Raw genomic sequence first — 25,114 nt, forward strand, 5'->3', positions numbered from 1 at the left:
TACCCAGGGCAAAACCCTCCAAGACGGAGGTAAAACCCACCAGCCGAAAAGACCAAATCCACTATAAAATAGTGACAATATAAAGATAGTGCCAGTACAACGTAACCGGTACCAAATTACACACCGAATTTGGACCCGACAATAATTTAGGAATACAAACTAGTACCCTCTAGACCACCAGTATAATTGGAAATCACCACCAATTATACCCCTAGAGTAACCCTCTAAATTATTGTAAGAGAAGACCCGTTATACTGCCTCACACACTCAAACCCGGTTGAACCCGGTTGAACCGTTACCCGAATCACAACCCCTTGTTATTTGTGTGAGTACCTTACCAATACCGTAAGGCCTGCCTTATACTCCACCAAATTCCAGTGAAGTATAATACCAAAGAGACACTTACAATTTCAATGTAAGCTCTCTTTGTTTCCTTCCCTCTGCCAGAAACCAAGTGAACGAGCAAGGTATTTATAATACTCCGTACCTTAGAGTCAAGTTTGCAGCCACTAAACTTGACAAACCAAACATGCAGAATACATGTTCATACCACAAATTCAATGCACACACTATTCATGTATACTAGCTCATTGAATTATTCCGTCCATAATTTCTACCAAACAAACAAACATGTTTCCTTGAATTAAGGATTGCCAAAGTCCATTATTTCGCATCGAAATATTACCGACCTTGGACTTAATGCCAACACTTCATAACTATACCCTACATCGCTACACATCGTACAATTTTTATGGTACATCGTACTACAACCACCTAGCCCTTGTGCTCCTGCCCCATCTAACCTCCCCTCTTACGTACAACATCACCTATCTACCTCAAATCCATATATTGCCATCATAAACTCTATCCAACCATGGTAAAGGCTCCCCACGTTCTACCCAAAAAAAAATGCAAAATCGATCGACCGTGGCTCGAAGTATCTCCGACAACCTACCACTCCTACTTGTCAAGATTGGACTTTCCCAATGGCCGTCCATCTTGCGGGAGTGTATTAGGAATATTGTTCCTATATTTTCTCTTAGAATAATATCTTATGATCATGTAAATATTAGTCATATCTACATTCACACATTGTAATCTTCTAGCTTAGATAATTTACGGCTAGTGCTAATTCTAGGTTAGAATACCAAGTCTTTGTATACTGACTATATATAGCTCTTTCATAATCTTTATATGTATGCAATTCTGAATATAATGAAACCTTTCACATAATTCTCCTAAATCTATCATGGTATCAGAGCCTCGTGCTCTTGATAAAGGTTAACGCCTTAAGAGTTGATTCTCTTTCGCCACCACCACCCACCACTCTTACCCCATCTTCCGCTACCCCAAGAATTGCATCAAACTATCCTTACATGATCTTACGATCAACCCCTAACCCCTATCTTGCCTATCCACGACCACCCTTTGCAAACTTGGTCACCTATGACCATGCACCCCTTTCAAACTTTGTGCCCTAGTGGCCACCCCTCCAAATCCGGTCAACCACTTGACCACCCCTCATAAACTTTGGCACCCTTGTGATCACCCCTCGCTCTCAAACTTTGTGCGTGCCCTTGTGGCCAACTCTCTCAAACTTTGTGCCCTTGTGGCCACCCCTTTATTAACTTGGTTAATTACTCGACCACCCCTTTACCAAACTTTATCGTCATCTCGGCAACTCCTTGCAATTTTGGTTGCCCACGCAACCACCCCTTTACAAATCCGGTCAAATATTCGGCCACCCTTACTTGGTCACTCATGACCACCCTTACAATTTTGGTCATCCACGTGACCATCCTTTTACAAACTTGGTCATTCACACGACCACCCTTTTTAACTTTATCGTTGTCCTAGACACTCCTAAAAATTTGACCACAACTCGCTCGGTCAAACACTCAAATATCATTGTCTCTTTTTCCCTTTTTCTCAAAAAAAAAAAATCCACCAAATTCTCGTACCAATCCAAAAAAAAAAAAAAATTGCCCTGTTTCGTGAAACCCAACTCACGTAAGGTCAAACTAAAATCACCTTTCAATCCTTCAATCCTCATATCACTTCACCATGGCTGCCCACCTATATGATTCTTCTACAAATTCTACCCACCTGGTGGCTCGACACCACGTTTGCCCTTCTCTGCTTCTTGTCACACACTCAAATCTCGTCATCGCTATTGACAAACCATGTTCTTCATGTTGGGAAATAAGCTCCAATCTCCCACACGCAACGGAAGCACCGATCGATATATAATGTAAAAGTAAAATAAACCGCAAGTTAATAATAAGTTGAGACGAGATTTAGGGTCAATACCCAGGGCAAAACCCTCCAAGACGGAGGTAAAACCCACCAGCCGAAAAGACCAAATCCACTATAAAATAGTGCCAATATAAAGATAGTGCCAGTACAACGTAACCGGTACCAAATTACACACCGAATTTGGACCCGACAATAATTTAGGAATACAAACTAGTACCCTCTAGACCACCAGTATAATTGGAAATCACCACCAATTATACCCCTAGAGTAACCCTCTAAATTATTGTAAGAGAAGACCGATTATCTTGCCGCCTCACACACTCAAACCCGGTTGAACCGGTTGAACCGTTACCCGAATCACAACCCCTTGTTATTTGTGTGAGTACCTTACCAATACCGTAAGGCCTGCCTTATACTCCACCAAATTCGGTGAAGTATAATACCAAAGAGACACTTACAATTTCAATGTAAGCTCTCTTTGTTTCCTTCCCTCTGCCAGAAACCAAGTGAACGAGCAAGGTATTTATAATACTCCGTACCTTAGAGTCAAGTTTGCAGCCACTAAACTTGACAAACCAAACATGCAGAATACATGTTCATACCACAAATTCAATGCACACACTATTCATGTATACTAGCTCATTGAATTATTCCGTCCACAATTTCTACCAAACAAACAAACATGTTTCCTTGAATTAAGGATTGCCAAAGTCCATTATTTCGCATCGAAATATTACCGACCTTGGACTTAATGCCAACACTTCATAACTATACCCTACATCGCTACACATCGTACAATTTTTATGGTACACTGTACTACAACCACCTAGCCCTTGTGCTCCTGCCCCATCTAACCTCCCCTCTTACGTACAACATCACCTATCTACCTCAAATCCATATATTGCCATCATAAACTCTATCCAACCATGGTAAAGGCTCCCCACGTTCTACCCAAAAAAAAAAATGCAAAATCGATCGACCGTGGCTCGAAGTATCTCCGACAACCTACCACTCCTACTTGTCAAGATTGGACTTTCCCAATGGCCGTCCATCTTGCGGGAGTGTATTAGGAATATTGTTCCTATATTTTCTCTTAGAATAATATCTTATGATCATGTAAATATTAGTCATATCTACATTCACACAGTGTAATCTTCTAGCTTAGATAATTTACGGCTAGTGCTAATTCTAGGTTAGAATACCAAGTCTTTGTATACTGACTATATATAGCTCTTTCATAATCTTTATATGTATGCAATTCTGAATATAATGAAACCTTTCACATAAATTCTCCTAAATCTATCAGGTGAAGGGTGGCTGCGTGCAAATATTGTTTACCATGAAATTATGTGATCAATAATTTGCCAAAGTGGAAATGGAAGAGTTTAGAAACTTTGAAAACTTGGATTAGTCATCATGTATGATTTTTGGTAGTGTAAGCTAATCATGTCTTTACAAGTGTTGCTCAAGTTTTCCTTGGCCTCTTATGATCAAGGTTTCCTCGTTCTACTAGATCATGGACATATAGGTACCTGTTGATTTTGATCCGACCAGATTCGACCTATTTTTTTTCTAGAATTAAGACCCGAAAATCTTAATCCATAACTCAAACTCAAAATGACCCGTTATTTTAGAGATCTAAGCGAGTCAACCCATGTCCCGTATGAGCCAACTCGCATTCTGACATGACCCGGTCCGCGACCGACCCGCCCGCCCTTTTCACAGGTCTATGGTTATATCTAGACAAAAGCAATTTAAGCTGAATGACCCGAATCGTATTTAACTAACGCAAACTTGTAATGATGCGATTAAAGCTCTGTTTGGTAAGACACTTCAGGTAGTTTATTTGACCAAAGTTTCAGCTACCTGATTTTGTTTTTGCTAAGTAACTTTTTTGACCAAATAAGTTATGGCTCTGTTTGGTAAATGACATATTGGCCAAATTTCAGCATATTGGAGAAGTTTAGCATGTTTGACTTACGAATATGCTATTTAGAGTGTTTGGTTAATGGCATATTGAAATAACATATTGGGGTCCAATATGCTATTTTACAATATGCTGCTCCTACCAGCATATTGGGTTAGCGGATTAGAAAGAAAAAAAATTGTCTTATTTACCCCCTTAAAAAATAATAACCTTCTTTTTATATATTTAATAAATAATTTATTTATATCTTATTTGTCATTTTACAAAAGATCTAAACAATCTGCTAATCTAAAACTGTCAATTACCAAACACCTCTAAAACAATTTTGCTAAATAAATCTGCTAGTCAAACCCGCTAAATCATTATGCTAGTTAAATCTGCTTTCTAAATCCGCTTCTGCTAATATTAATCCGTTATTTACCAAACAGGGCCATATACCTGAAATGAAATGGTACCTCAAATAACATTTGAGAAATCGGGTACCTGAAATGAGTTATCTTCATTAAATACTTTTCATATATTTTTACATCATTTTATCAAAATCAGCTACTTTTTCAGCTAATTTGCCAAATACATTTTTATATAATCAGTTACTTTATCAGCTCCTAATTTCCAACTACCTTATTAACTACTTTTTTAGGTTTCAGCTACATATTCAGTTAGTTTTACCAAACAGAACCTACCCTAAGAATGAGCTAATTCATTTTTATCAAAATCAGCTACTTTTTCAGCTAATTTGCCAAATACATTTTTATATAATCAGTTACTTTATCAGCTCCTAATTTTCACTACTTTATCAGCTCCTAATTTCCAACTACCCTAAGAATGAGCTAATTCATTTCGAAGTAACTAAAAGCAATTTACAGAAACTAACTTGAATTTTGAATTTCATATAAGCAACTTTCATCATTTTTAAGTTGCTAATTATCTCATAATACAATCGATCTGAACATAAAATTGGTCCAAAATTATACTTAAGGGTGAAGAGTCGATTTGGGTTCGGGTCGGATTAATTTCGAGTTTGTAGACTTCGGGTCAGGTCGGGTCATCCGAGTTCGGGCACGTGTTATTTCCGAGTTAACTATTATTGAGTTATTTATGGATAAATAATCAGTTTGCAACAATAACTCATTTGGGTCCGGTTATACTGAATAAGGTTAATTCGGGTTTAGGTCATGTTCGGATCTTGAGTTCAGGTTTCAGGTTGGGAATTTTGGGATCGAATTGAGTTATTCGAATCAGGTCAATTTTATCAGATTTAGAGTTAAATAAATCCGCGATGAAAAGTGAAAATTGAGTCACGGATCTGAGTCAGAAAACACATACAAAAAGCCATAAACTGACAAACGCAAACCTTTGTAAATTGTAATTTAGCGATTCAGGCGTTTGTTTGTTGGTCAAATTTAGCCTTGCATGTTCTCTATTCACAATTTCTTTGGTCCAATTCCACCTTCTAATTCCCTTTATCTACCCATACTTTACATCTCAGCTAAGTTTTTTTTACTGCAGTAATTCTTGTGTTAATCTATCCTCCCAATTACATTTGGAATTTTGGATTATAAGATTATTACAATTTTTGCAACTATCCGTAATTTGCGGGATCCATTAAGTCACTCGGATTGTGTAATTAATTTAGTAGGAGGACCGTCTCATATATAATAATTTGTTCAATTATTAGTTTGTTTTTTTAGTAGTCAGGTCTCCCTCAAGGTCGTTGGATTTTGATTATTCTTATTGCAATTGGTGTTCTGAAAGATTGACACTGTGTACAACGATTTTACAGTAGCTTACGTAAATGAGGCGTAGTGTGCCATGATGTTAAATTTGAGAATTTGTATTGTTTGTGTATGTTTTTTTCCCCTCTTTTATGAACTAGGTTTCTTAATTCAGTCTACTGTGCACCGTAACCTTATTTTAATCGATTGTGAGAGTCGTCTTAAATTAAAACGGTCTTAAACAAGAACGTGGATTTGTTCAATTATTGGTAGGTATTTTAGTAATCAGGTGACCCTTGGTAGTTGGATTTTGGTGTTTTGGAAGATTGTATATGGCTTAGAATGATTTCATAATTCAGTCTATTGTGCACCATAGAATTTCTGTGAGATATTGAGACATTTTTGCAATACAAAGTACACGTTGTATTATTATTGTTTGTCTTTTCCATCAGAAAAACTATGTACTTTTGGAATTTGAGACATTTAAGTAAAGGTTGGATTATTATTGTTTGTCATTAAGATCCGGTTATTTCGGAAAGTCGTAACAAATGACGGGTTATATCTCATTAAATTTGCAACTGTTTTCAAGTATTTAAGCATGATTGAACAGTTGGATGTTGTGATTTCCTTTCAGTTTACTCTAGTTCACACCCTTGCATTTCTGATGTCATCCTTTCCCACGTGTTTAACTTAAGACGGTCTTAAACAAGAATGTGGGTTTGTCCAACTGCTATTGTTATTGCAATTAGTGTTCTGGTTGACTGTATATGGCTTAGAATGATTCATAATTCAGTCTATGTGCACGATACGATTTCCAATATAATGTCGTACTGGAATTTACGATGCCCCACCGTTTCTATTATCACAAATTTTCCATCAGAAAAATTATACACTCTTGGATATTGAAACATTTTTGCAACATAAAAGTAAACGTTGGATTATTATCGTTCTTCATTAAGTCGTGTTATTTCAGGAAATCTCATTAAATTTGCAACTGTTTTCAAGTATTTAAGCATGACTGAACTGTTGAATGTCTGTGATTATCTTTCAGTTTACTCTACTCCACACCATTGCATTCCTGATGTAATCCTTTCCCACGTGCTTACCATGCTTCCCATCATTTTCATACTACATAGCCTACATTGGAATGCAAATGTCTTGATTATGGAGTAGTTGAACTGACCTTGATTTAATAATTCTGCAGCATTTAATGCACATTTCCCACTCCCTTAAAATATTTGGATTAAATCATCAAAATATGTGTTAGGAAGTTTCTTTCAATTCTAGTTTTTGTCATACTGTATAGAGTATAGTCTATAGAAATTATAAAATAGTTGCAATCATTAATGCTTCTTAAAGTCTTCTACCATATTTTTTCCATGGACAGTAAGAATCAATCTCTTACAACCTTTCAGAGTAATCAAATATGTTACCCCACTTTTTTAAATTCTTCATCAGATTTCTGTCCATTGTTCTGCACAAAGTTAGATTTTTTTTTTTACAAATTCTTATTTAAGACGGTTGTAAGCGTGAAACGGATCTGTTTCATACTTAAGACAGTCTTAAGAGAGACCTACTATTGATTATTAGTTTTTGTCCTTATCTTCTGCTTACGACTTTCGATGTTTTAAACTGTCTTAAGAAGTAGTAGAAACCATAGTTGTTAGCTAAAAGCCTAAAACCCTGAACCCACTTCATCAGTTTTCTGCCATAGCAAAATCTCAAAAAGAACTCTACACCATGGAAACAGAACTGGGTATGGCAGAACAGTCTACATTATTAGCTTTTTTCCAACACCCAGGTTTTGGTTTAGTTAAAGATCCCATTTTTGCAAGAGAGTTATCAGCTTTCATACACTTGGTTCTGTTATTTAGTCTCATTGTTGTGTATTTATCCAAATTGTTTCGGAAAAATGCCAATGAATGTCACACAGTTAGAACCTTTCTGTGTTATAAACCTGTTCTCCTCTCTTCTATTGGTCTTGTTCTGTTTAGTCTGGTATTATGTTGTTTGAATTTCTTCTGTTGGTATAATACTGGTTGGTCTGATCAACAACTAGTGACTCTTTTCGATTTAGCGCTTAAGGTGCTTGCTTGGCTTCTAATTTCCGTGTACTTGCACACTGAATTTTCCCATTCAAATGCACTGAAGTTTCCTGTTTTGCTGAGAATTTGGTGGGGATTTTTTCTTGTTGTTTCTTGTAACTGTCTGGTTATGGATATAGTTCAGTGTAGCAAACACCAATATGTACCGATTCAAGTTTTGGTATCAGATGCTGTGTATGTTATATCAGGGATTTTATTTTGCTGTGGTGGGATATATGGGAAGGTAATTAAAGAGGACAATGATGTTCAAGAGCCGCTTTTAAATGGTAACGGCACTATTGAATCAAGGAAGAGTATAGGGAGTGAATCAGATGGCATGTATTTAAATGCTGGGTTCTTTAGTTACCTGACTTTCTTTTGGGTAGGGACTTTAATCTCAAAGGGTTATAAGAAAACCTTGGACCTTGAGGACGTTCCCTCGCTTTCAGGTAAAGACAATGTTAAGGAGTCACATATGATTTTTAACAAATTTATGGAGTCGTCGAGGGTGGGCAGTGATAAAAAGGTGTCAACTATGCAGCTTGTGAAATCTTTGATATGCACGCTTTCGGTAGATATCCTATTGACAGGTATACTTTGCCTGGTGCACACATTGGCATCTTATGTCGGACCATCTCTCATTGAAACATTTGTTCAGTTCCTTAATGGGAAGAGGACTTTCAAGAATGAGGGCTATGTTCTAGTTTGTGCCTTTTGTGGTGCCAAGCTTGTGGAATGTCTTGCTCAGAGGCATTGGTATTTTAGGCTTCAAGTCATTGGTGTTAGAGCGAAAGCTGTGCTTATGGAAGATATTTATAAGAAGGCATTGACGCTCTCTTGCCAGTCTAAGCAAGGTCAATCAAGTGGGGAAATGATCAATTGTATGTCTGTTGATGCGGAGAGGATTGGCAATTTTACTTGGCATCTTCATTTTCCATGGCTGGTCATTGTACAAGTTGGATTGGCATTATTACTTCTGTACAGAAGTTTAGGGCTTGCATCAATTGCTGCTTTGATTGCAACGGTTGCCATCATGCTGATCAATTATCCTCTGGCGAGCTTAGGGGAGAAGTATCAGGAAAATCTAATGGAATCAAAGGATAGAAGAATGAAGGCTACCTCTGAGATATTAAAGAACATGAGGATACTGAAGCTTCAAGCGTGGGAGTTGAAATTCTTGTCTAAGATTGTTGAGCTAAGGAACAATGAGAATGGATGGCTGAAGAGGTTTCTTTATGCTCAAGCAATTACTATATTTATTTTCTCGGCTACCCCAACATTTATCTCCGTTGTGACTTTCGCTACATGTATGATAATGGGAATTCCTCTTGATACAGGGAAGATCTTATCTGCACTTGCTACATTCAGAATTCTTCAAGAGCCCATTTACCTTCTTCCAGACACAATCTCCATGGTCATTCAGTCAAAAGTGTCTCTCGATAGAATTGCCGCGTTCATGAGCCTTGATGACTTGGACCCAGATGCTGTTGAGAGACTTCCTAAGGCTGACTCAGAGGTAGCAGTTGAGATAGTTGGAGGAAACTTTAGCTGGGATCCATCTTCCCCAATCCGTACATTGAAGGACATCAACCTTAAAGTTCATCATGGCATGCGAGTAGCAGTTTGTGGTACTGTTGGTTCCGGGAAGTCAACTTTGCTCTCTTGTATATTGGGAGAAGTACCGAAGATTTCTGGGATTCTAAGACTGAGCGGATCAACTGCTTATGTTCCACAATCCCCTTGGATTCAGAGTGGTAAAATAGTTGAGAACATTTTGTTTGGGCAAAAAATGGATGCTGAAAAATATGATAGGGTCCTAGAGGCATGTTCCCTGAAGAAGGATTTGGAGATCTTGTCTTTTGGAGACAAGACAGTGATTGGCGAGAGGGGTATTAATATGAGTGGTGGTCAGAAACAAAGGATACAGATTGCGCGAGCACTGTATCAAGATGCGGACATATATCTATTCGATGATCCTTTTAGTGCCGTTGATGCTCACACTGGTAGTCATTTATTTAAGGTATAAGCATTATCTACATGAATCTCTTTTCTTCTCTTGTAATCCCTGCAACTTTTTTCTAAATTTGGCATACGAGAAACTGTATTAAGCACAGTTACAGCACAGCTTAGACCGATGGTCTATATTTATCCTTTCTGTCAAACTATTTATGATTGATGAATTTAATAATTGCAGGAATGTCTGCTTGGGCTTCTAGACTCTAAAACTGTAATATATGTCACACACCAGGTTGAGTTCTTACCTACAGCAGACTTGATATTGGTGAGATTTTTTATTTATTTATTTCTTTTCTATTGGTCTCTTTTTCTTAGTATTTAGGTTCTGATTACTAAAACATCTCTCATATACAAAGGTCATGAAAGATGGAAAAATACTGCAAGCTGGAAAGTACAATGACATCCTCGCGTTAGGAACTGACTTCATGGAACTTGTCGGAGCGCATGAACAAGCCATGTCTGCAATCAATGCGATTGAGCCTGGAGAGGCGAAGGCAATAGTTGATGGGTCTCATAGTGACGAGAAGTCCTTAATCGGTGAGATCACTGCTGATGACATGGGAAAAGCTGATAAGACGGTTGCATCTGAGGGTCAGCTTGTCCAAGATGAAGAGAGGGAGAAAGGCAGAGTTGGACTTTCAGTTTACTGGAAGTACATCACAGCAGCATATGGAGGGGCTTTGGTGCCATTCATATTGCTCTCTCATACTCTCTTTCAGGTGCTTCAAATCTTAAGTAATTATTGGATGGCTTGGGCTACTCCTGTTTCGACTGACGCTAAACCTGTTGTGGACGGTAAAACATTGTTACTTGTTTATGTTGGATTGGCGGTTGGAAGCGCCTTTTGTATCCTTGCGAGAGCCACCCTTGTTGTGACCTCCTCATACAAAACAGCAACTTTGCTTTTCACTAAGATGCATTCATGCATTTTCCGTGCTCCTATGTCATTCTTTGATGCTACCCCAAGCGGGCGGATCCTAAATCGTGTAAGCACTCTGCTATTGTGACTAGTTCATCCTGCATTACTATGATGAGAAGAGTCCAATTGTAAGAAAACAAGTCACACGACTTTGTCTGGAAACTGACCCTTTATTTTGAGATTAGGTTCTTTTATTTTATCTGCAGATCAAGGTTTCGCTATTTGTGTTAGAAGTCACACTTTGAATGCATGAAGTAAATTGCTAAGTTTTGCTTGTTATTCAGGCGTCTACGGATCAAAGTGCTGTTGATATGACTATTTCAAATATGGTTGGTATATTTGCGTTCTCTTTGATTCAACTTTTGGGAATTGTCGTAGTGATGTCGCAAGTAGCATGGCAAGTGTTCGTTATATTCATCCCTATCGGGGCAATCTGTCTGTGGTACCAGGTGAGCTATGGATGTCATGTTCTGTTTTATGTTTTTTGCTTTGGCATATTGCCAGTGGTTATTTGTTTTATTCCATGGTATAAAATGATGAAGATCTAAGTGTCATTGGTCAAGCATAGGTGAAGTATGACATGTAAACACTTATCTTCTATGGAAGGCAAAAGGACAGTACACCACCTTTTCTCTGTCGAACCAGGCAAAAGGGCTGTGGCTTTATTCCCTATGTTTTTGGTGGGGGTGCTGCGATAGATTTTTTCACTCTAGACTTAGTAAAAGGGTCATGTTGGTCAGATCATTATAGCCTAGGTTTGGTTATTTCGGGTTAGTGCGTTCTATGAGGTAATTCCAGGTTGTTTGGGGGCGGCTTGTTCTGGTCAGGTCATAATTGGTAATTGTTTTGTTTGAGTGCCGGGTCATTTTTGGGTCAGTTTTTTCAGATTGGGACATTTTGGGGTTGTACTTTTGAGTTTTGGTTTGGGTTTAGGTCAGGTCATTTTTGTTAGGTCTATATTTGTTCAATCTTGAAGATTTTCATATGATACTTGTACATTTAGAAGACATATCTGACCTCTATAATTGGTTATTTGTCGGTTCAGTCTTATCTAACTTCTGATCAGATACTTTACGAAAGGTCTTTCATTCTCTTGGTTTGTTGTAATTTGTGCTCTCGTTTCTTCCTGCAGCAATATTATATACCATCTGCACGAGAACTTTGCCGTTTGGCTGGTGTGAGTAAAGCTCCAGTGATACAGCACTTCGTTGAGACTATAGCTGGAGTTACAACTATTAGGAGTTTTAATCAAGAATCAAGATTTCGTGAAACAAGTGTAGATCTTATAAATGCATATTCAAGGCCAACGTTCTACAATGGAGCTGCAATGGAGTGGCTCTGCTTTCGCTTAGACTTACTGTCATCAGTTACATTTGCCTTCTCGTTGATACTTTTAGTCTCCATTCCTGTTGGATTGATTGATCCAGGTATGTAATTTTACACGTTAGCCTAATTCTTAGCTGTCTTTCTCTTTACTCCTGTCTGGTTTGGAGTAACCTTTGAACAAGCATCGTTTCTGTTCAGCCATTGCTGGTCTAGGTGTGACATATGGACTAAATCTAAACATGCTGCAAAGTATCGTTATATGGAGTTTGTGTAACATGGAGAATTCAATCATCTCAGTCGAGAGGATCCTTCAGTATACTTCTTTAACCAGCGAGCCTCCACTTGTTATAGAAGAACATAGGCCTGATAGCTCTTGGCCTTCTCATGGAGAAATCAGTATACGCGATCTCCAGGTGATTTTTCATATCTTTTACTTCGTTTCATATACACTGATAAATTTATTGTCAAAATGCGCTCTTTGTTTTGTTGAAAAACGTCATTAATTTAGATCAAACTTGATTTTTTTTATACCATGTCATCATAGTGAGAAAATTTTCCATTTTTATCCGCCATAAGTGAAAGTGTTTGAGGCATTCGGGTAAATTGTTGTTATTGATTCTATTCATTAGGAAACTTGGTCCTCATAATTAACACATTTTGTTTGTTACAAATACAGGTCCGTTATGCGCCACATCTGCCGCTAGTACTGCAGGGTATTACATGCACTTTCCAGGGAGGAAAAAAGACTGGAATTGTAGGAAGGACAGGCAGTGGTAAATCAACCCTCATACAAACACTCTTCCGGCTTGTTGAACCTACTGCTGGACGAATTCTTATTGATGACATCAACATTTGCACCATTGGACTTCATGATTTACGGTCTAAATTAAGTATCATCCCACAAGATCCCACCATGTTTGAAGGGACTGTCCGGAGCAACTTGGATCCTCTAGAAGAGTACACTGATGATCATATTTGGGAGGTATATATTTGCATTTTGGCCTTCTTTTCCTTTCGAAACTTTATTTCCTAACTATGATCTTTGTCATTGTTTAGGCTCTCGATAAGTGCCAGCTTGGTGACGAGGTCAGAAAGAAAGAAGGGAAACTCGATTCAGTTGGTTCGTTTTCTAATCACCTTCAGTTTGTAACTAATCTGGTATTCTGGTTTCTTTATTTTAACAATAGGAAAAAATCTTAATCAATGTTCATGTTCTGGACTTCAGTTTCCGAGAATGGAGAGAATTGGAGTATGGGCCAACGGCAACTAGTTTGTCTAGGGCGTGTGCTTCTAAAGAAAAGCAAAGTATTGGTTCTTGACGAAGCCACAGCATCAGTCGATACAGCAACAGATAACCTAATTCAGCAGACATTAAGAGATCACTTCTTGGATTCAACAGTGATTATTATTGCCCACAGGATCACATCAGTAACTGACAGTGATATGGTCGTGCTCTTAAGCAACGGACTTGTCGAAGAATGTGATTCTCCTTCAAGGTTGCTAGATAATAAATCGTCATCATTTTCAAAACTTGTTGCAGAGTATTCAACAAGGGGAGGTTAAACGATGAAGAAATTTTCGTAGAGTCATGTGAGATTAAGTGGATACCCTTTAAAGGGTGCCAATGGTAGTTTTGCGATACTCTGTGAAAACATTTAATCTTCTAGCTTAGTTAATACTTAATAATGCAACTTGATAAATCTCAAGTTTAGGTAATTCCTTTTATGTACTCATCAAGTTACTAATGATGTACTTTCATTGTTCTTGATTTACTTGTGGGTTGTTGAGTTATGAAGGTAATTTACTACTCCTTATATAGCTTCTTCAGGTTGGAGATCTGCGACTCGCGCAACCTTCCTGGTTAGTTGCTGATATCTATCTTCTTTTCCTGTAAGTTCATCACTCATTCATGTAATTGGGTCTATGTTCGGGTTACGTTAATGAAAACCCGTTTGTAGGTAACATACATATCTAGACCTGTCAAATTCTGACTCGACCCGAAAACCTGACCCGTTTTTTCATGGACCAAGGCCCGAAATTTCGACCCGACAACCCGTTTGATCCGAACCCGAAATGACCCGTTATTTTAGAGTTGGAACCCGACCGGAACGGGTCGGGTGTGGGTCGAAGGTAAATCAAGAATTTTATTAAAATATTAATATTTATTATATATTATATTTGAAAAAAATAGTTAAAAAATTATTACTCCTTCCTAATCAGGATTTTCTTCTCTTTGTTTGTGGGCACATGTATAAAGGGGAGGAATAAAATAAGACTAAAAGAGTTGGGTGAGATTGGTGATAAGAGAGAAGAATCAATAATTAAGAGTTATATAATGAATTGTGAGGCCAAAACATTAAGAAAAATAATAAAATATGGGTAAAGAGTTGGGTGAGTTTTGGTGATAGGAGAGAAATAAATAAAATTAGAGGAAAAATTTCCAAAATAAGAAAGGGGAAGAAAACCTGAATAATCCGTTTTAGAAAATAGAGAAGAAAATAGTGAATATGAGGGAGTATTATTTTTAACTTAAAATTACACACAATTAGAAAATAAATTTTATATTTTTTACTCCCCTTACGTAGTTGCTCATTCATGTACAAGTTTTACTTATTCATGTACTCTTTTTCATAATTTTTCCATACAATGCCCTTCATCTAAAAATTCTCCCTTTTCGCTTTCATTCAAAATTAATCAAATTACTCCATTATGAATCTTATTCTCAAATTGAATTATTGATCAAGTAACTTTATTAGTTATGCAACAATTTTTTATATGAAATCAGGTAAATCTAAATTAAATTAGAGTTGATCAAATTAGGGTTTATGAAAATCATGTAAAATTCACCCATAATTTAAACTACTATAGAAATTGGGCTTCTAGGAAACTTCATTTGCTACAAATCTCTGACAGAAGAAGCAACTGTTTTTTTTTTTTTTTTTTTTTTTTTTTTGTCAGAAAGGGAAAGATTGCTTAACTTATTGCTCATGGTATAGCAGCTGCTGTACCCTAAGTTAAGAGAAGCAACTGTTTTGAGAAGGACTAAAAAAACGAATGAACAAACAAATTTGTAAAGAACAAGATGCGTAGATACCCTTTGACAATATCCAATCAAACACAATACTGGGTAGGTAAACACACAAATTGGAATGCTTGTAAGGATAAAATTGCAAACTAAATTGAGAAAAATGTAACGCAGTTCGTCGAGTATTTGATAGCTTTCGTTGGATAATTTGCCATCTAAAATAGCAGTATGGGCTGGTGGTGGATGGGGGCGGGTCTGGTGGCGGCCGCACAGGAGGGTGCCGGCAGGGTAGGGGTGGTCGTTGGGTGGTGCCGGCAAGAAATTGGATTGCGAAGAAAATTGAAAAATATAGTGTTAAATGAGAGGGGTAAAGTGGGAAATTAAGTACATGATTGAGTAAATCATGTACATGAAAGAGCAACACCCATTCATAATAACTCTCCCCTTTACTTTTTCATCTATTCATGTAACTCTCCCAATTTCCTTATTTAGTAAAGTTTTATTATTCTTATTTTAATCACTTCACTCCACAACAATACCTCACAATACTCATACTTTATTTTATTTTAATCAATTTACCCCATAACAATACTTATTTTAATCATCTTATCCCACAATAATACATCCCCTCTTTCCAATTATCTTACACCATCACAATATTTTACGATAAAATAACTCTCCCCTTAATTTGCGTGCCCTTTTGAAAGAGGGGAGTATTATGAATAGAAGGGAGTATAATACTCCCTCCTATTCTACATAACCGTCCCATTGTGAAAATGGCACAAGAATTAAGAAAGTGAGTTTAGACCACACAAAACGGACAATGGGACAGTTATGTGAATAGACGGAAATGGAATTGAATTTGGATCACACAACACTTACCAAAAATAGACAATGAGACAGTTACCCGACTAGACGAAAATGGACAATGGGACGATTATCGGGAATAGGAGGGAGTATATAATAATAATAAAAAAAGAATTAATAAAAGAATTAATTTAATAATTATGTCAATATAATGAATGTAAACATTGAATATAATTAAAATGTTAATTTTAAATATGTTTTACATTTTTTTAAAAAAAATTATTTTGATTAAAAAAATCATAAAAAAGGCATTAGAAACTACTCTCTCCATACCACACCAATGGTAACATTGACTTTTTCACACTTGTCGAGACACGTTTTGCTACGTAAATATCTTTTGTTACGCATTATTAAAAATTATAAAAATTTGATATTCTTATAAATTTATGACGATAAATCAAACAAGATCTCACATGACTATATTTTGTCTTATAGATTAAGAATAATATCGAAGATTCCCTACGACCATGAATAGTGGCAAAACGGTCAATGTTACCATTGGTCTGGTATGGAGGGAGTATTTCTTTACCTGTATTCTGACCGTAACCCGGCCTACCACCCGTATGGCCCGACTCGTATTCAACATGACCCGTTCTATGACCCAAGTCGCATGACCCGACCGTCCAGCCGTTTGACAGGTCTACTGCATAACCACAAATTCGGACATACTCCAGCTGTTTAGGTTTTCCTAGCCTACCTCGAATTGAATCCGTCTCTGATTCATCCAACCAGTGTTCGGAAATTCAATCAAAGGTGATACGATACGAATATACGATACAAGTCAGTACTTGACCAAGTGATGAGCTCCAAACTTAATAAATCTCATGAGTCATGATTCATGAAGCATAGTTGAGACTGACTCAACAAAGGTACGAATTATTGTTGGCCACATTTTAGCATTTGCCTTTGGTCCATACTTATCACGAGTGGAACTTGCTTTGTGAAGACTTTTGATGACTTCTCTTGCCTCTTGATTTTTCTTCCCTCCTTTCTCTAGCCATTACTATCTCCTATTCAAATAAAAAATAACACTTATTTTTTTTTGACACTATTCATAATTGTAGGAATTTTTTGATATTATTTTTAATCTATAAGACAAAATTTAGTCATGTGAGATCTTGTTTAATTTATCTTTATAAATTCTACAAGAATATCAAAACGTACCTCGGGCCCTCGACAAAGGTGATACCTTTGATTTCGATGGAAAGAAAACTATCAAATTTTCGCTCTTATTTGCTTATCAAACTATAATATTTAACGTATTTGTATATTATTATCTAAAAAACCGCGCATTTGTGCGTGGATTCTACACTAGTATTAACTAAGCAAATTCCGCATATCATTTTACTCAATCCTACACTTATTCCCTCTTATTCCAAGATTACCCCTCACATTTCTCCCCTACCCAAGAAAATAAGAGAGAGAAACATGAGAAATGAAAACCCCAAAATATATTTCAGCGACACCCTCCCTCTACCGGCATCCTCCCTAACCCCCATCCACGCGTCGACCATCCCTTCAAACCCCTCTCCTCGCGCCAACAGCCCCCTCTCCGCAGCCGACCAACCTGGAGTCGACAGCCACCATCACCGCACGCTAGTTTGCTAAATCCTACCCATTTTACTCTTATTTTCCATAATTGCCTTGCTAGAAAAAAAACAATCCCTTCATCATTCGACTATTATGGATCGTAATTCTGCAATTTCCCATCTATCAAACGTAATTTCGTCGTTTTATCATTAATTTCATTAAGACCCCGTCTTTTAGTAGATTTAGTTGATGTTTTTTTTTATTAAAAAAAAGGAGGTCGGATTGAGAAATTGAATTCGCTGATTTAGTTTTGTCTCCCTTCAAAATTCTGTTGGGAAAAATTGCAGCATGAGCACTATGATCAGCCATTGAATGAATTCGAGGTCAAACTTTAAGAAGCAGAAGAGTAATTGGCGGGGATGGTGGTTGTCGACTCCAGGTTGCTCGACTTATTATCGTGTCGGGTGTCCGGAGTTCAGACCGCGTAAAATATTAGGAGTTTAAGAGTTATGTGAGAACGAGGTACGTAGTTAACTTCAAGAAAAAGATCTTATAGCGACTGTACCTTTAAAATCAGTCGCTAAAAAAACTACTGACTGATATTTCGTATTTACCGACTCAAAATTCTGGTTGGAAACTTTAGTCGGAAAATTCTCGGTCAGTAATGGAGCTGTTTCTTGTAGTGTGTTTGTGGACCTTCTCTTTTGCTCAAGTAGCAGGTCACTCGGGTCTTTGGATAGCAACCCGATCACTGACCTGCTACATTTTCAATACCGAACTAAGACCCTGATCGATGAACTGATGAACCTTTTGTACCAAGTAACAGCTACATTTTCCGCTTCATTATTTGAGTTTCATATCCTTACCGCTTGATTACTCGGTAAGGATATGACTGGATATGTAGACAACCTTTATTTTTACAACAAATTGACCGACCGCCACTGATCCTTCAGACTATAACAATCACTTGTCACTATGAAACTTGTTTTTTTCTCCACTACAAAATAAATACAAAATGGCAAATTATGTAAATTTTGTTTGAATCAAGTGATCCTTGATCCCCAAGTACCAACTGACTGACTTTTCTTGGGTCTGTTCTGTAAGATAATGACACCTTCAGTGGAAAATGTTAAGGACGACTATTCTCACTGGAACACCACACTTTATATTTATGGCACTACAGTTATTTTGACTCGACTTCTTATAAACTTAAATCCGCATCTCTTGATTCTAAATTAATTTTTTTGAGTTCAATTCCTGATTCACAAAAAGTTTTTTCTATGCCGCTTTTTTAAAACTTAACGTCTCTACTTATTTTATCAGTACGGAAAAAATGAATCTTAACATCGGTATGTCAGGAATCTTGCTTTCTTTCTTCACCAAACAAAACTCAGTTACTAGTTTCCTTAACAATCCACTGTTTTTAGTGGGATCTTCTGTTATACTACACTTACTTCTGTTTCTTGGTATATCATCTGCATGGATATTTACCATATTACGTCGAAAAAATCACAAAAACAATGAACAATCCAAAGATAAATCCTTCAACTGTAAACCTGTTGTTTACATTTCTTTAGCTCTTTCTATATATAATCTTGTGTTATGTTTCCTCAATTACCTGTACTGGCATGGAACTGGTTGGTCAGACCAAAATTTAGCAACCCTTTCCGACTTACTGATCCGGGTTGTTACATGGTCACTAGTTTCTATTTACCTGCATACTCAACGCCGCCAGTACTTGAATGCTTCAGACTTCCCACTTTTGTTGAGAATTTGGTGGTGGGTTTACCTTGCTCTTTCCACTTACTGCACTGTCATACACATAGCTCAGTGTATCGAAAATCGAAAGTTGCCAGTTCAAGTTTTGCTATCAGATGCTGTGTATGTTGTATCAGGCCTTTTCCTTTGTTGTGCTAGTATGTTCCGGAAGGATGTTAGAAATATTAGCGGTCTAGACGAGAAACTGCTAAATGGTAGCAAGAAAACCGAGGATGAACCATTAGGTAGTCCATACTTGAATGTTGGATTCTTCAATACTTTAACTTTCTATTGGGTATGGTCTTTAATTGCCAAGGGTTATAAGAAAGTCTTGGACCTTGAGGATATCCCTCCTCTATCGGGTCAAGACGATGTTCACGAGTCCTACATCAGTTTTCGGAATATCTTTGAAGATCAAGGAAGGAGGGGTAAGAAGGTCACAACATTTCAGCTTGCCAAATCCTTAATTCTCTTCACATGGGTAGATATCCTAATTTCAGCTTTGTATGGTCTCCTATACACATTGGCTACGTATGTCGGTCCATACCTTATCGATACCTTTGTCCAATACCTTAATGGGAAGAGGGAAGTCAAAAATGAAGGTTTTCTTTTGGTTTCCGCGTTTTGTGGTGCCAAGCTTGTGGAATGCCTTGCTCATAGACATTGGTTCTTAAGGGTTCAAGTGGCTGGTGTTAGGGTGAAAGCGGTGCTTACTGAGAGCATTTATAAGAAGGCCTTGACGCTCTCTTGCCTATCGAAACAAGGTCATTCAAGTGGGGAAATGATCAATATTATGTCGGTTGATGCAGAGAGGGTTGGCCATTTTAGTTGGTACATCCATGATCCATGGATGGTCATTTTGCAGGTGGCATTGGCCTTGATGATCTTGTACAAAAGTCTTGGGCTTGCATCAATTGCCTCACTTATCACCACCGTGCTCCTCATGCTCGTCAATTTTCCTCTATCGACCTTAGTTAAGAAGTACCAAGAGAAGTTAATGGAGTCCAAGGATAAGAGAATGAAGGCTACATCCGAAGTATTGAAAAATATGAGAATTCTCAAATTGCAAGCATGGGAAATGAAATTCCTGTCTAAGATTGTTGAGCTAAGAAATGTCGAGAATGGTTGGTTGAAGAAATTTCTCTATGTTTTCGCTATGACAGCATGTCTTTTGTACGCTACCCCAACATTCGTGTCTCTCATTACTTTCGGAACATGTATAATTATACGCATTCCTTTGGAAACAGGCAAGATTTTGACAGCGCTTGCTACATTCAGAATTCTTCAGGAACCCATTTACAGTCTGCCTGCAACAATCTCTATGATCATACAAACAAAAATTTCCCTTGATAGAATTGCGTCGTTCCTTAGCCATGATGACTTGGACCCTAGCTCTGTCGAAAGACTTCCACGTGCTATGTCCGAGGTAGCTATTGAGATATCAGGTGGGAATTTTAAGTGGGACCCATCTGAGGAAAGCCCTACTTTGAAGGACATCAATTTGACAGTTGATCATGGCATGAGAGTAGCTGTCTGCGGTACTGTAGGTTCCGGCAAGTCCACCTTGTTGACGTGTATATTAGGGGAAGTTCCAAAGATATCTGGAATATTAACGCTAAGTGGGTCGACTGCGTATGTTCCACAATCTCCATGGATTCAAAGTGGGAAGATAGTTGATAATATTCTATTTGGCCAGGAAATGGATGCCGTCAAATATGACAGGGTGTTAGAAGCTTGTGCTTTGAAGAAGGATCTTGAGATCTTGCCCTTTGAAGATCATACTGTTATTGGTGAGAGGGGTATCAATTTAAGTGGTGGTCAGAAACAAAGGATACAGATTGCTCGCGCTTTGTATCAAGACGCTGACATTTACATATTTGACGATCCTTTTAGCGCTGTGGATGCTCATACTGGAAGTCATCTGTTCAAGGTATTACTTATTAGTCTGGTTTTCCATAATTATTTACCGTATACCAATCCCATGTTTTTCCATAATTTTTTCGTTCTTTTGAGGCACTCGTAATATTTGTCCATCTATTTCAGGAATGTCTTCTTGGGTTCTTACAATCCAAAACAGTTATATATGTCACACACCAAATGGAGTTCTTACCAGCTGCTGATCTAATTTTGGTGAGAAATTATATGAAGAAATCACTCCTTGTTCATTTGATGTCTTTATATTTATCAAATTCGAGTTAAATAATCGCTTACATGATAATGTATGATTTAATAGGTCATGAAAGATGGGAGAATATTAGAAGCAGGAAAGTACAATGACATTCTTTCTGCAGGAACAAACTTTATAGAACTTGTGGGAGCACATGAACAAGCCCTGTCTTCACTCGATCCAGTTGAGCGTGATCCACTAAACTCAATGCTTCATGAGCATCTTAGCGACCCAATGCCCTTAGAAGAAGAGATCAATGGCGGACAAAGTGATGAAACGGATGACCATAACTCTGTTAAGGGACAACTTGTCGAAGAAGAAGAACGAGAGAAAGGTAGAGTTGGACTTTCAGTGTACTGGAAGTACATCACTACAGCATATGGAGGAGCTTTAGTTCCCCTCATACTGTTATCCCAAATTTTCTTCCAGCTTCTTCAGATTGGAAGCAATTATTGGATGGCTTGGGCGACACCCGCTTCTTCTGATATTGGGCGACACCCGCTTCTTCTGATATGTCGCTTTGTCTATTGGAAGTGCCTTTTGTGTCCTTGCCAGGGCAACCCTTCTTGCCACGGTTGCATACAAGACTGCGACATTGCTTTTCAGTAAGATGCATTCCTGCATATTCCGAGCTCCAATGTCTTTTTTTGACTCTACTCCAAGTGGCCGGATCTTGAACCGTGTATGTAAACTTTTCTCTTCACATTTGTTTCTCTGTAGGAGATGTCAGTCACCAGAGGTGTCTGAGATACACCATTCTAGTACTTTTGCTTTTTATATTGTGATGAAACAGTGGGTTTATACAAATCTGAATGCAATTTTCATTACTAGTCTCAGTAAGGCTGTCACATCCGACTCCCTTGTCTCCCATAAATGGATAGGAATTTCATTTTTTGTCTTGTTTCAGGCATCTACAGATCAAAGTGCAGTTGATACGAGCATTGCAAATCAAGTTGGTGCATTTGTATTTAGTTTGATTCAGCTCATTGGGATTGTTGGCGTGATGTCACAAGTCGCTTGGCAGGTTTTCCTTATTTTCATCCCTGTTGCTGCAATCTCTATTTGGTATCAGGTAATTCAAGAGTCTGACATCAATCCTGAGACGTACAATTTTCGCGAAAACTCATTCAGTACTATTCATATGTTTACGGTTAATGTCGTTTTGCAGCAATACTATTTACCTTCAGCAAGAGAACTCAGTCGATTGGGTGGAGTAGCGAAAGCTCCAGTGATACAGCATTTCTCTGAGACTATATCTGGGGCTACAACCATAAGGAGCTTTAACCATGAATCCAGATTTTGTAAAACAAGCTTGAATCTTATAAATGAATATTCAAAAGCAAAATTCTACAGCGCTGCTGCAATTCTGTGGCTTTGCTTTCGCTTGGACTTGCTGTCTTTGATCGTATTTACATGCTCTGCAATATTTTTAGTCTCTCTTCCTGTTGGACTGATTAATCCTGGTACGTAAGCTCTATGCACTAGTCTTCCTTAAACCTTAGCCTTGTTATTAGCCGACACAGCGATTTGAGTTGGGTTAGTTCTGCCAGGTTTGCTTTTGACAAACCGTCTTCTGTTTTCTTTGTTAAGGAATTGCTGGTCTAGCTGTGACATATGGACTGGATCTGAGCGTGGTGCAAGGTTCAGCCATATGGAATTTGTGCATCATGGAGAATAAGATCATCTCAGTTGAGAGGATCCTTCAGTATACTTTTATAGAAAGCGAGCCTCCCCTTGTTATAGAAGAAAATAGGCCTGACAGCTCTTGGCCTTCTTGTGGAGAAATCAGCATTCAGGGCCTCAAGGTCAATTTTAGTCTTCTACTGCTTCTTTTCATCAAATCTTCTGACGCGATTCTTAACGAAATTTCATTGTGAGATACCTGGAAACTGAATTTCTGTGTTTTCATACATTTCATTAGAAATTACGCCTCATAATCAAATTGCTTGTTATTTCACTAATGCAGGTCCGTTATGCGCCACACCTGCCGCTAGTATTACAGGGTATAACCTGCACGTTCGAAGGAGGAAAAAAGACGGGAATTGTAGGAAGGACAGGCAGTGGTAAATCAACCCTCATACAAACACTCTTCCGGCTTGTTGAGCCTACTGCCGGCAGAATATTCATTGATGGCATCAACATTTCCACCGTTGGACTTCATGATTTACGGTCTAGATTGAGCATTATCCCTCAAGATCCCACCATGTTCGAAGGGACTGTCCGCACAAACCTGGATCCCCTAGAGGAGTATACTGATGATCAGATTTGGGAGGTAATCATTAGATATTCAAAGTGGAACTCTGTCAAACTCGACACCTAAACTGAAAATTTTCGTAACTTCTAACTTGGGTTTTGGTTATTGACTTCCTGGTGTATATAGGCTCTTGATAAGTGCCAACTTGCTGAAGATGTGAGAAAGAAAGAAGGAAAGCTTGATTCTATAGGTTTGTTTTTTTAACCTAAACGACTCGTTTGCCAGGATATACTTTTCGACAATTTCCCCTTGACAAACTTACATGTCTATATGGCAGTAACTGAGAATGGAGAAAACTGGAGCATGGGCCAAAGACAACTAGTCTGTCTAGGCCGCGTCCTTCTTAAGAAAAGCAAGGTACTGGTTCTGGACGAAGCAACAGCATCAGTGGACACAGCAACAGATAACTTAATACAGCAGACATTAAGGCAACACTTTACGGATTCAACAGTCATCGTTATCGCCCACAGGATTACTTCAGTTATTGACAGTCATATGGTGGTGCTCTTAAGCAACGGACTTGTTCAGGAATGTGATTCTCCTTCGAAGTTGCTAGAGAATAAGTCGTCTTCATTTTCCAAACTTGTTGCAGAGTATGCAAGTAGATCTAATTCTAGAGCAGATTAATTTATGTTCATTTTCTGTATTATCTGCTTATTTAATCGCCCTGAAAACAAATTTAGTGTTTTAATTGAATATGTTACCACAAGCAAATTAAACTTTTGCTTTTATCTATGAAAATTTATCATTGTCAAAAAAAAAATTGAATATGTTACCGAGTTCATAGGCGAAATTACTTTGAACATCAATCACTCGATCATTAGTTTGGATATAAATCACGGAATTTAATGAAAAAGCGTTGTTTCTCGATAGAAAAGGTCCCAAACTCGAATCTCGCATACATTTAAATTGGAGATTTTCTACAATGTACTCTTGTGTTTTCTCGAATTCTAACATATACCCTCGATTTTTAAGAAGGGAAATATTTGATATACTCGTAAACTCCTACCTTAGTTCGTAGGGAAAAAAGAAATTCAGTGGCTCCCCACCCATCATGTGAGAGGTCTTTCAATAACGCTATTAAGAGAATGTCTCTCCGGAGTTTTCGTGGAGTAACTGCCCAAATAAAATATACTTGTCATTTCTACACTCTATTTTCTTTTTGGGTGATATTTTCGCAGTACACACTTTACTCATCTTAGTACATTGTTGACAATAATACCCCTCACATTTCTCCTCTCATTTTCCCTCTCTAATTTCTCTCAAATCA

General features: G+C 37.8%; 1 protein-coding gene and 1 pseudogene across 2 annotated transcripts; both read left to right on the plus strand.

Moving 5' to 3' along the window:
• The first annotated feature begins 5,469 nt into the window (after nt 1-5,469).
• On the plus strand, nt 5,470-14,015 carry LOC141648063 (ABC transporter C family member 3-like). Of its 2 annotated transcripts, XM_074456518.1 has the most exons (9): nt 5,470-10,002; nt 10,177-10,263; nt 10,355-10,984; nt 11,202-11,366; nt 12,050-12,344; nt 12,442-12,656; nt 12,920-13,225; nt 13,300-13,363; nt 13,469-14,015. In XM_074456518.1, exons 1-9 carry the CDS (start codon nt 7,639-7,641, stop codon nt 13,804-13,806), a joined length of 4,464 nt encoding a protein of 1,487 aa, XP_074312619.1. In that variant the 5' UTR covers nt 5,470-7,638; the 3' UTR covers nt 13,807-14,015. The 2 variants fall into 2 exon arrangements, with proteins under 2 accessions (XP_074312619.1, XP_074312620.1); XM_074456519.1 differs by lacking the exon at nt 11,202-11,366 and having other exon boundaries at nt 7,207-10,002.
• Nucleotides 14,016-17,502: 3,487 nt separating this feature from the next.
• Nucleotides 17,503-24,592, plus strand: LOC141648064 (ABC transporter C family member 3-like; annotated as a pseudogene).
• Nucleotides 24,593-25,114: the final 522 nt, after the last annotated feature.

The sequence above is a fragment of the Silene latifolia genome, chromosome 3 (assembly GCF_048544455.1).
Source record: "Silene latifolia isolate original U9 population chromosome 3, ASM4854445v1, whole genome shotgun sequence".
NCBI lineage: Eukaryota > Viridiplantae > Streptophyta > Magnoliopsida > Caryophyllales > Caryophyllaceae > Silene > Silene latifolia.